The sequence below is a fragment of the Jaculus jaculus genome, chromosome 5, assembly GCF_020740685.1.
Source record: "Jaculus jaculus isolate mJacJac1 chromosome 5, mJacJac1.mat.Y.cur, whole genome shotgun sequence".
Taxonomy (NCBI): Eukaryota; Metazoa; Chordata; class Mammalia; order Rodentia; family Dipodidae; genus Jaculus; species Jaculus jaculus.
The window spans coordinates 174692364-174705690 of record NC_059106.1 but is presented as its reverse complement, the minus strand read 5'-3'; the positions used below and the strand labels follow the sequence as shown (position 1 = coordinate 174705690).

General features: G+C 42.5%; 1 protein-coding gene across 2 annotated transcripts in view; it reads right to left on the bottom strand.

The window, feature by feature from the left end:
• Ift172 (intraflagellar transport 172) overlaps positions 1–13327 on the bottom strand; it is a 58876-nt gene that overhangs the window by 24388 nt on the left and 21161 nt on the right. For both annotated transcript variants that reach the window (XM_045148799.1, XM_045148800.1), the window contains exons 15-16: positions 3883–3995; positions 2113–2280 (exon numbers count right to left, since the gene is read on the bottom strand). In XM_045148799.1, the coding sequence (XP_045004734.1) occupies positions 2113–2280; positions 3883–3995 (281 nt within the window). The remainder of the gene's footprint in view (positions 1–2112; positions 2281–3882; positions 3996–13327) is intronic.

Genomic DNA, 13327 nt, shown 5'->3' with positions numbered 1-13327 from the left:
CTTTCTCTCTGAATGCAAGTAAAAAAAACAAAACAAAACAAAAAAAATCTTAGAAGCCAGGCGTGGTCATACAAGCCTGTAATCCCAGCCCTAGCCCCTAAGCACTCAGGAGAGGAGACAGATAGACAGAAAGTTCAAGGCTAGCACGAGCTACACCATACTCTACCTCAAGAAACCAAGAATTGTGGATTTATTTCAATGATAGAACACTTTCCTAGCATGCACAAAACCCTGGGTTTGACCTGTAGCACAGAACAGTAAGATTAGAACAAAATGCTAGATAACAGAGAGGAAAAGGAGGTCCTTAAAGTGAAGACTTTTGTTTTTGTTTTTTCAAGGTAGGGCCTCACTCTGGCCCAGGCTGACCTGGAATTCACTATGTAGTTTCAGGGTGGCCTCGAATACACAGTGATCCTCCTCCCTCTGCCTCCTGAGTGCTGGGATTAAAGGCGTGTGCCTCCATACCTGGCCAAGTGAAGACTTTTAAGGTCTTTGTAATTACTTGCAGGGGAGGGAAGGTTAGGTATTTGATGCTGATTCACTTGAGACTTTTTTTTTAAGTTCTTTAAAAAAAAAATTAGTGGTTGGGCCGGAGAAATGGCTTAGCGGTTAAGGCATTTGCCTGCAAAGCCAAAGGATCTGTTTGATTCTCCAGGACCAACATAAGCTAGATAGATGCACAAGAGGGTGGATGCATCTGGAGTTCGTTTGTGGTGGTCGGAGGCACTGGCATGGTCATTCTCCCCACCCCTACTCTCTCTCTCGAATAAGTAGATAAGTAAATAAACAAAATATATTATTTTTAAAAAATATTGGTTAATGGGCTGGAGAGATAGCTTAGTGGTTAAGCGCTTGCCTGTGAAGCCTAAGGATCCCGGATCGAGGCTCTATTCTCCAGGACCCACGTTAGCCAGATGCACAAGAGGGCTCACGTGTCTGGAGTTTGTTTGCAGTGGTCGGAGGCCCTGGCACACCCATTCTGTCTCTCTATCTGCCTCTTTCTTCTCTGTCGCTTTCAAATAAATAAAAATAAAAAAAAAATAAAAAAAAAATAAAAATAAAAAATACTGGTTAAGGTGCATGCCTGCAAAGCCTAAGGATCTAGGTTTGATTCTCCAGGTCCCATGTAAGCCAGATGCACATGGTGGTACATGAATCTGGAGTTGCAGTGGTTAGAGGCCCTGGCATGCCATTCTCACTCTCTGTCTCTAATAAATATATATCTTTAAAAAATATCTGTTTTAGCCAGTCGTGGTGGCGCATGCCTTTAATCCCAGCACCTGGGAGGCAGAGGTAGGTAGATCACCGAGAGTTCGAGGCCACCCTGAGACTATATAGTGAATTCCAGGTCAGCCTGGGCTAGGGGGAAACCCTACCTCAAAAAACAAACAAACAAAAAATATACATATATATATGTATGTACACACACACACACACACACACACACACACACACACATATATATATAATTTATTTTGTTAATTTGAGAGAGAGAAAGAGAGGGGGGAAGAGAATGGGCAAGCCAGGGCCTTCAGCCACTGCAAATGAACTCCAGGCATATGTACCACCTTGTGGGTCCTGGGGAATAGAACATGGGTCTTTTGGCTTTGCAGGCAAATGCCCTAAACACTAAGCCATCTCTGCAGCCCTGACTTTAGACTTTTAAGTACCTGTTACACTTTCAATGTAAACATCTACAGAAATAAAAGATATTCCCCTCATGTCCCCCTCCGGATTTTGGAAGATAACTAGTGTATGTGTGTTGTAGTGGGACAGTGGAGTGTTTTGTCTGCAATCTGAAAAAGGAGGACTTTTGAATGGCCTATAACAGTGAATGAGCACAAAGATGACATAGAACTATCCTTCTTATTTAGGGTCTATATTTCAACTTACAGAGAACTCCACATTATGACTTGATAAAGTCTTTGGCTACTGGAAGGGAGATTCTCATTTTTAAGAGTCCCATATAATGTCAGGAACCTAAGCAAGCACTCATCGAGATTCTGGGTAGAAAAAAAAAAAAAAAACAAACACCAAGCACTTCTATAGTCTCTTCAGCCCTCCAATTAATTAGATTGATAGCATATCTGAGGTCCCCTGGTGTCAACATACCCTGATAGAAGACATGGTAACCCTCTCAGGTGCCTCAATATTATACCACACACATAAGCTGTTTCGGTTCTGAGCTACTAGCACGTCGCTCCCAGGAACCCACTGCACATAGGAGCAGAAGTTGAGGATCATCGTCTTCGAGCAGCTTTCAATATCGTACAGGTGCAGCTGAAGAAAGAAGAGAGGCAGAAACACAATCAGAAAAGGATTTGAGGGGCTGGAGGGATGGCTTAGCAGTTAGGGCTCATGGCTACTAAGCCAAAAGACCCAGGTTTAATTCCTCAGGAACCACATAAGCCAGATGTACAAGGTGGTGCAAGCATCAAATACAGCAAGAAAGAAAAAAAGAAAAGGGTTTGGACTGTCTTCTGAGTTTGGCAGTTTCCCTAATGACAAAAATGTTACATGGCTTTTTTTGTTTGTTTTTGGTTGTAGGGTTTCACTCTAGTCCAGACTGACCTGGAATTCACTATGTAGTCTCAGGGTGGCCTTGAACTCATGGCGATCCTCCTACCTCTGCCTCCCTACTACTGGGATTAAAAGCATGCACCACCACACCTGACTTACATGGCTAATTTTAAAGCTATTTCTCTTCAATCCTTGAAGTTTATCCTGAGATGGGATATTCTGAAATATGACACAAGCAAACAAGCAAAGATCTACACCTGAGGAATTTAAGTCTGGTAAAGGTTAGGTGACACCTTCATTCTTTTTTTTTTTTTAAGGTGGGGTCTCGCTCTAGCCCAGATTGACCTGGAATTCATTATGTAGTCTCCAGGTGGTCTCAAACTCACACTGATCCTCCTACTTCTGTCTCCTGAGTACTGGGATTAAAGGCATGTGCCACCAGCCTGACACTCATTCTTTTTTTTTTTTTTTTAATATTTATTGAGAGAGGCAGATATAGAGAGAATGGTCCCATCAGACCATCTAGCCACTGCTAATGAACTCTAGATGTATGTGCCACCTAGTGCATCTGACTTTATGTGGGTATTGGAGAATCAAACCCTGTTCCTTAGGCTTTGGAGACAAGTGCCTTAAGCACTGAGCAATCTCTCCAGCCTTAGACCTTCTTTTTTTTTTGGTTTTTCGAGGTAGGGTCTCACTCTGGCCCAGGTGACCTGGAATTCATTATGGAGTGAGTCTCAGGGTGGCCTCAAACTCGTGGCGATCCTCCTACCTCTGCCTTCCAAGTGCTGGAATTAAAGGTATGTGCCACCATGCCCAGCTTAGACCTTCATTCTTAAAAAGAACTGTGTCAGTTACCACTGTAGATTAATATGATCTGAAAAGTTGTGGTATGGCTTTCACTGACATGACAATCACTGCATGGACCCTCTGACCCCGAGGATAAACCCTTTGGTGATATCATATCAAGATGAGCACCAACAAGGGCTAAGAAGTGACTCCTTGAGGCAGCTTCAATGCCTTCAGCCAGTGTGGCTGAATCACACTGGAGCAGCAGTCTGGGCAAAGGTCAGCTCTGCATGAGGAGGAGGAAGTGGCTTCATGAGGACCAGAGAGAAGCCAGCTCTTAAGACTCCCCTGCCAATTTTTTGTCATCATAATTCAGTGTCTTCCTCAAGGGTGTATGGGACAGGTGGTGGTACTGGATACAGAGAATGGTGATCTTTCTGTACCTTTTACTTGGCTAGTAGCATATAAAAACAAGAAATTATGTCCCATCTTGTCTGTCACAATCCCTGATAACAGCTTGTTTAATACCCTTTATGGACCATCCAAAGCCCATGCCCCAGTAATCCTTCTCACACGAAGTTTCCGGTCCCTGAAGAGAAGCTTATGGCCAGTTTCATTAAGCTCCAGCCAGTCCACACGGCTCTCATGGTTGATAGTACCAATGTTGTAGCCACCAATCAGATCCACTGTAAAGAAGATAGTAAGAACAGTGATGTATAGTCATGCACAGGGCTGAGAGGGTCTGTAAAATTCTGGTCTTACAATCACATATTTGGGCTTTAATAAGATTGTGTCAGTCCAGAATATGACCCTGAGACAAATGACTAATACAGCATGACTTTGTTGGCATGAGTATGAAACTGGGTCTTGCCAGATATAGTGGCACACACCTGTAATCCTAGACCTGGGATTTAGAGGCACAGTGATCAGGAGTCCAAGGTAGCCTGGACTACATGAAACTATGGGTTACACATACACATATGCACACACACGCGTGCACGCGTGCACACACACACATGCAGAGTCTTGTCTAGAATTATAATGGTTTTGTTTAACTCTGTAGTTAACTAAAAGGTTCAGGTCTATGGAGAAAGCTGCATGTGGTTTATAGGTCAGCCTGGGCTACAGTAAAATCCTACCACGACCCTCCTCCAAACTCCTCAAAAACAGAAAAGTACATCATCACATCTCACTGCACATCAGTGAGAGAAAGCTGATGGATGAGGTGACCTTGATGATGATCATACTGGCTGTAAGGAGTTACCTGAGCACTGGACTGCACATGTTTAAGAGCACCAAAGGGTGAAAGCGCACATAAACAAAACAGGAGAAATCTTTGGGTAAATTTAGGCTTGGTCTGGTGTGTTAGCGCTCATGCTTGTCATCCCAGCACTAGGATTGGACCTGAGGCAAGAACAGCCTCAACTTGAGGCCAGCTTGGGCTACACTGTGAGAGTCCGTCTCAAACAAAGTTAGACTGGCCAGTGCACAGGATGAACATTTTTGTGTGGTCTGAAATTTGGAGACAATGTAAGAAGTGATGACAGCTGGGTTTTGGTTCACACCTGTAATCCCAGCACTCAAAAGCTGAAGCAGAAGAATCAAGAATTCAAAGTAAGCCTGGGCCAGATGGGACCCTGTTTCAAAAAAACTAAGAAAGGAGGCTTAAAGTTGGCTCAGTTGGTAAAGCACTTCCTGTGCAAGAATGAGAACCTGACTTCAGGTCCTCAGCCCCCATGTGGTGCTGCACACCTGTGATCCAGTGCTTGGAAGGTGGAGACAGGTGGATCCATTGGGCCAGCAGAATCAGGAGGACCCTATCTCAACAAATAAGGTGGATAACACTACAGAGAATACACCAAACATCATACACCCACACATGATTGCACACGTGCACAAACATACACATGTTAAAAAAAAAAAATCCTTAAACCGGGTGTGGTGGCACATGCCTTTAATCCCAGCACTTGGGAGGCAGAGGTAGGAGGACTGATGTGAGTTTGAGGGCAACCTGAGACTCCACAGTGAATTCCAGGTCAGCCTGAGCTAGAGCGAGACCCTGCCGAAAACAAAACAAAACAAACCCAGGAAAAATAATTAAGCTGTGTCTTAAGTAGAATCACAGAATGCTAAAGCTACAAGGACTAACCCTCTGAGCCCTAAAATTATAAACAAAATTATTATGTATATATTTTCTCTCTCATTTTGTTTATTTATGAGAGAGAATTGACAAACCAGGAACTTAACCTCTGCAAGTGAACTGCAGACATGTGCACTACCTTGTGCACATGCTTCACTTTGTACATCCAGCTTACGTAGGTTCTGAAAGATGAACCAGAGTCATCAGGCTTTGCAGGTAAGTGCCTTAACTGCTAAGCCATCTCTCCAGCCCCTCTCATTTTTATATATGTTGAAAATGAGACCTACTACAAGCCAGGTGTTGTGGTGCACACCTTTAGTCACAGCACTAGGGAGGTAGTAGGGTCACTGTGAGTTCAAAGCCCTGGACTACAGAATGAGTTCCAGGTCAGCCTGGGCTAAAAAAATAAAGACAGAAAATGAGACCTACAATGTAAATGGACTTGTCTAGAGTCTCATAACTTATTATTGCCACTAGAATCTTAGGCCTCTTGGCTTACTTACATTATTATTATTTCCATTATAGAAACCTTTATTTCTGAGCTCAGTTGTGAAATCTAATATTCATAAAATGTAAAACTGTCCTAAGAAGCCCATATACATGAAAACTTGATTCATGACAGGAATGGAATTACAAACTGGTGGGTTAAAAATGGGTTTTCGGGCTGGGGAAATGGCTTAGCGGTTAAGCGCTTGCCTGTGAAGCCTTAGGACCCCGGTTCGAGGCTCGGTTCCCCAGGTCTCACATTAGCCAGATGCACAAGGGGGCGCACGCGTCTGGAGTTCGTTTGCAGTGGCTGGAAGCCCTGGCGCGCCCATTCTCTCTCTCTCCCTCTATCTGTCTTTCTTTCTGTGTCTGTCGCTCTCAAATAAATAAGTAAATGAACAAAAAATAATTTAAAAAATGAGTTTTCAATAAATGGTTAAACAGATGGGAAAAATAAAATTAAATCTCGACCCACATTATACATACAAATAAAATCCAGGTGGAAAGCAAAATTTTAATATACTAAAATAAAACACAGAATAGAGAAAGAGCTTTTAAATAAAACTTCAAAGATCACAAATTATTATTAGTTTGGCAGTATTAAGGGTCAAACCCAGGGCCTTGTTTATGCTAGGCAACACTGATATATGCCCTGCCCAAATTATTATTTTTGTTTTTAAAATTTTTTGAGAGGAAAAAAATAAAACAATTTTTTTCCTGTTTTTTTTCAGGTAGAGTTTCACTCTAGTCCAGGCTGACCTGGAATTCATTATGTAGTCTCAGGGTGAACTCGAACTCATAGTGATCTTCCTACCTCTGCCACCCTAGCGCTGGGGTTAAAGTCATAGGCCACCACACCCGGCTCAGGGATTTTTTTTTTTTAACATGTGGTTCATGTGCCACTTTTTAAAAAAATATTATTTTTATTTATTTATTTATTTGACAGAAAAAGAGGGAGTGGGGAGAGAGAAAGAAAGAAAGAGACAGACAACAGACAGAATGGGCACGCCAGGGCTTCTAGCCACTGCAAACAAACTCTAGATGCGTGCACCCTCTTGTGTATCTGGCTAAAGTGGGTCCTGGGAAATAGAACTTGGGTCCTTTGGCTTTGCAGGCAAACACCTTAACTGCTAAGCCAGCCCTCCAGTGCCACTTTTTGCATCTGGCTTTACAGAGCTATCAAACCCAGCCAATCAGGTGTTACAAGTAAGTGCCTGTAACCACTGAGCCATCTCCCCAGGCCCCAAATAATAATAATAATAATAATAATAATAATAATAATAATAATAATAGTAATATTATTATTATTATTATTATTATTTACAAGCAGAAGAGAGAAGAGAGAGAGAAGAGAATAAGAATGGGTGCACCAGAGCTCTAGCCACTGCAAATGAACTCCAGACACATGTGCTAACTTGTGCATCTGGCTTAGGTGGGTACTGAGGAATCAAACCTGGGTCCTTAGGTTTCATAGGCAAGCCTCTTAACCGCTAAGCCATTCGTCTACCTCCCCCAAGTCATTATTTTTAAAAATATTTGGGCTGGAGGGATGGCTTAGCGGTTAAGGGGCTTGCCTGCAAAGCCAAAGGATCCAAGTTCAATTCCCCAAGACCCACACAAGCCAGATGCACAAGGTGGCACATGCATCTGGAGTTCGTTTGCAGCAGTTGGAGGCCCTGGCATGCCCATTCTCTCTCTCTTACCCTCTTTCTCTCTCTAAAATAAATGAATAGGGTTGGAGAGCTGGCTTAGCGTTTAAGCGCTTGCCTGTGAAGCCTAAGGACCCGGGTTCGAAGCTCAATTCTCCAGGACCCACATTAGCTAGATGCACAAGGGGGCGCATACACCTGGAGTTCGTTTGCAGTGGCTGGTGGCCCTGGCATGCCCATTCTTTCTCTCTCTCTGCCTCTTTTTCTCGGTCTGTCGCTCTCAAATAAATAAATAAACAAAAAAATTTTAAAAATTAATTAAATTAATGAATAAAAATAAAGTATTTTTCTCTTATTTTTATTTATTTGAGAGTGGCAGAGAGAGAGAGAAAGAGGCACATAGACAGAGAATGGGCATGCCAGGGCCTCCAGCCACTGCAAACGAAACCTAGATGCATGCACCACTTTGTGCATCTGGCTTATGTGGGGTCCTGGAGAATCGAGCCTCGAACTGGGGTCCTTAGGCTTCACAGGCAAGCACTCAGCTGCTAAGCCATCTCTCTAGCCCTAAAATTTTTTAAGTGGTTTATTTATTTATTTGGAAGAGAGAGACAGACAGAAATATGAAGAAAGAGAATGGTATGCCAGGACCTTTAGCCACTACAAACATAGTCTAGATACATGCACCACTTTGTGCATCTGGTTTACATGGGTACTGGGGAATTGAACCTGGGTCCTTAGGCTTAGTAGGTGAGTGCCTTAACCACCAAGCCAATTCTCCAGCCCCCAAATAAAATATTTTAAAAATATTTAATTAATTTATTTGAGAGAGAGAATGCCGGGTGTGGTGGTGCATGCTTTTAGTCCCAGCACTTGGGAAGCAGAGGTAGGAGGGTCGCTGTGAGTTCAAGACAACATTGGGGCTACAGAGTGAATTCCAGGTCAGCCTGGGCTAGAGTGAGACCCTACCTTGGAAAAAAAGAGAGAGAGAAATAGATGTAGATAGAGAATGGGTGTGCCAGGGCCTCTAGTCAATACAAACAAACTCCAGACATGTGCACCACCTTGTGCATCTAGGTTACGTGGGTACTGGAGAATTGAACCTGGGTCCTTAGGCTTCATAGGCAAGCACCTTAACCACTAAACCATCTTTCTAGCTCCCCAAATTGTTATTATTGTTATTTTAGGTTTTCAAGGTAGGGTCTCACTCTAACCCAGGCTGACCTCAAACTCAGGGCGATCTTCCTACCTCTGCCTTCCAAGTGTTAGGATTAAAGGTGTGCACCATCACACCCAGTACCAAAATATTTCTTTTTTTTTCTTTGTTGTCTTTTTACTATTTTATTTTTGAGAGAGAGACAGAGAGAGAAAGAGGCAGGTGGGTGCAGAATGAGTGTGCCAGGGCCTTTTAGCCACTGTGAGTGAACTCCAGACTCACGTACACCCTTGTGCACATGTGTGACATTGTGTGATTGCATCACTATGCATCTGGCTATGTGGGACCTGGAGATTTGAATATATGTTCTTAGGCTTCACAGATAAGTGTCTTAACTGCTACGCCATCTATTGAGCCTCCAAATTGTTATTATTTTTTAATCTTTTTTAAATTTATTTATTAGATACAGAGGGACAGAGAGAGAGAGAGGGAGAGAGAATGGGCATACCAGGGCCTCTAGCCACTGCAAACATACTCCACACGCATGTGCCCTCTTGTGCATCTAGCTAATGTGGGACCCAGAGAATGGAACTTGGGTCCTCAGCCTTCACAGGCAAATGCCTTAATCAATAAGCCATCTCTCCAGACCCCAAATAATTTTTTTTATTTTTAAAAATATTTTATTTATTTATTTGTTTATTTGAGAGATAAAGAGGCAGATAGAGAGAGAGAATGGGTGTGACGGCCTCCAGCCATTGCAGACGAACTCCAGATGCATGCGCCCCCTTGTGCATCTGGCTGACATGGGTCCTGGGGAATTGAGCCTCGACCTGGGGTCCTGAGGCTTCACAGGCAAGCGCTTAACCGCTAAGCCATCTCTCCAGCCCAAATATTTTATTTATTTATTTGTTGAGAGACAGAAAGAGGCAGATAGAGAGGATGGGAATGCCAGGGATCTCCAGCCACTGCAAACGAACTCCAGACACATGCGCCCCCTTGTGCATCTGGCTTACGTGGGTCCAGGGGAATCAAACCAGTGTCCTGAGGCTTTTCAGGCAAATGCCTTAACCACTAAGCCATTTCCACAGCCCCCAAATTATTTTTTAAAGTGATAAGAGGGACCACATTAAAAGTACCTAGGAGGCTGGAGAGATGGCTTAGTGGTTGAGTGCTTGCCTATGAAGCCTGAGGACCCAGTTCGAGGCTCGATTTCCCAGGACCCATGTAAGCCAGATACACAAGGGGGCGCATGCATCTGGAGTTTATTTGCAGTGGCTGGAGGCCCTGGTGCGCCCATTTGCGCGCGCTCTCTCTCTCTCTCTCTCTCTCTCTCTCTCTCTGCCTCTTTCTTTGTCTGTTGCTCTCAAATAAATAAAAAAAACAAAAGAAAAAGTTTTTTTTTAATTTTTAAATTTTTATTAACATTTTCCATGATTATAAAAAAAGTCCCATGGTAAATCCCTCCCTCCCCACCCCTACACTTTCCCCTTTGAAATTACATTCTCCATCATATTACCTCCCCATTACAATCATTGTACTTACATATATACAATATCAATCTATTAAGTATAATAAATAAAAACAAAAGAAAAAAAGTTTTTAAAAAAGTACCTGTGGGGCTGGAGAGATGGCTTACCAGTTAAGGTGCTGCCTGCAAAGCATAAGGACCTGGGTTTAATTCTCCAGTACCCAAGTTAAGCCAGAATCACAAGGTGGTGCATGGGTCTGGAGTATGTCTGCAGTGGCTAGAGGCCCTGGTATGCACATTCTCCTTTCTCTATCTGCCTCTTTCTCTTTCAAATAAATAAATAAAAATAAAAAAGTATTTTTTAAAGTGTCTGAATACTAAAAATATGCTAAGGAAAGGAAAGGTCACAAAGACAAAATATTTGCCATGCAAATAACCATCAAAGGCTATACATTCATACATAAAAAATTTCGCCGGGCGTGGTGGCGCACGCCTTTAATCCCAGCACTCGGGAGGCAGAGGTAGGAGGATCGCCATGAGTTCAAGGCCACCCTGAGATGACAGAGTTAATTCCAGGTCAGCCTGGACCAGAGTGAGACCCTACCACGAAAAACCAATAAAATAAAATAAAATAAAAAATTTCAAGGGGCTAGAGAGATGGCTAAGTGATTAAGGTACATGGCTGCAAAGTCTAACGACCCAGGTTCAATTCTCTAGTACCCACATAATCTAGATGCACAAAGTGGCACATACATCTGGAGTTCATCTGCAGTGACTAGAAGCCCTGGCTGTACCTATTTTCTCTCTCACCCCCAGAAATAATTAATTAAATTAAAAAAAATTATGTATTTATTTGAGAGAGAGAGAGAGAGAATGGGCATTCCAGGGCCTCTAGCCTCTGTAAACTAACTCCAGATGCATGTTACCACCATGTTCATCTGGCTTATATGGGTACCGAAGAATTGAACTTGGGTCCTTAGGATTCATAGGCAAATGCCTTGACCACGAAGCCACCTCTCCGCCAGCCCCCAGGCCCCCGCGTTTTTTTAGAGCTGGGTGTGGTGGTTCATGTCTTTAATCCCAGTACTGGAGAGGCAGAGGTACAAGGGTTACTGTGAATTCAAGGCCAGCCTGAGACTAGAGTAAGTTCCAGGTCAGCCTACCTTGAAAAACAAAACAAAAATTATATGTTGTGTTTAAAATTTTTTCAAATCTTTAATAAGGAGATTTTTTTTTGTTTTGTTTTTGTTTTTTGAGGTAGGGTTTCACTCTAGCTCAGGCTGACCTGGAATTCACTATGTAGTTTCAGGGTGGCCTTGAACTCTCGCCAATCCTACCTCTGCCTCCTGAATGGTGGGATTAAAGGTGTGCATCACCACACCAGGCTAGGAGATAATTTTAAACAATTTTTATTTTATTTATTTGCAAGCAGAGAGAGAGAGAGAGAGGGAGAGAGACAATGAGAATGAATGGGTACGTCAGGGCCTGTATCCACTGGAAATGAACACATGTGCCACCTTGTGCATCTGGCTTACATGAGTCCTGGGGAATTGAACCTGGGTCCTTTGGCTTTGCAGGCAAACGCCTTAACCGCTAATCTATCTCTCCAGCCCTGGAGATACTTTATTTTATTATATTATATTATTTGTTTTTCGAGGTAAAGTCTCCCTCTAGCTCAGGCTGACCTGGTATTCACTACATAGCCTCAGGGTGGCCTCCAACTCATACTCCTACCTCTGCCTCCTGAGTGCTGGGATTCAAGGCGTGTGCCACCACTGCCCAGCTCACCTATTGGCTTTTTTTTTTTTTTTTGGATAATAATTTTTAACAGTGGGTAAAAGCTAGGATTTGGCAATCTTAAGAGAAAATCTGATAGATAAATGAAATAGCATTTCATACATGTCAATAAGTAATATGAAATGATTTCAAGTATTGGAACATGGGAACTCTAACTGCAGTGGGGAATGGAAATTGATATAAACTCTTTGGAGAGCAGTTAGGAAATATTTAGTGAAGTTGAAGATATATCTTCTCTCCAATTCAGCAATTCTACTCTACAGACCTCAGAAAAAATAGAATCACTGTAACAGTAAAAAAAAAGTATAGTGGAAATTTAAATGCCTATCAGTAAGAGGTAAAAGATCTAAGGTAAACCAGGCGTGGTGGCACATGCCTTTAATCTCAGCACTCAGAAGGCAGAAGTAGGAGGATCACCATGAGTTCGATGCCATCCTGAGAATACACAGTGAATTCCAGGTCAGCCTGAGCTATAGTGAAACCCTATCAGCCTGAGCTATAGTGAAACCCTGCCTCAAAAAAAAAAAAAAAAAAGTACCATAAATATAATAAAATGTAATGATCAGACAGAACTAGGTATGGTTAAATAAGTAATAATATCATTATAATTAACAGCTAACAATTAAATGCTAACTATGTACCAGGTTCCAGCCTAAGAGCTCATCACATGAATTAGGTACGATTTTTAACTCCACTATATGGGTGAAGAAATTAAAAAGGTTAAGTGATTTAGGGAAGTTCATACAAGTAGTAAGTACAGAAGTGGGGTGGTTGACTCCAGAGCCCCATTCTTATAGTTATATTGTATTAGGTGTATTATTCTCTTTTTTGATTTTTTTTTTTTGAGGTAGGGTCTTGCTCTAGCCCAGGCTGACCTGGAATTCACTATGTACTCTCAGGGTGGCCTCAAATTCATGGTGGTCCTCTGTCTCCTGAGTGCTAGGATTAAAGGTGTGTGCTACCACACCCGACTTATTTACTACGCTTTAAAAAAATTATTTATCTATACGTTTATTTATATTTAATTTTTTTGAGGTAGGGTCTTGGTCTAACCCAGGCTGACTTGGAAATCACTATGTAGTCTCAGGCTGGCTTCAAACACACGGTGATCCTTCTACCTCAGCCTCCTGAGTGCTAGGATTAAAGGTGTGCACTTCCACAAACAGCAGGGAAAGATAGAATGAGAATGGGCACACTAGGGCCTCTAACAGCTGCAAATGAACTCCAGATGCATGCGCCTCTTTATGCACCTGGGTTTATGTGGGTACTGGGGAATCGAACTCAGGTAGTTAGGCTTTATATGGGCAAGGGCCTTAAGTGCT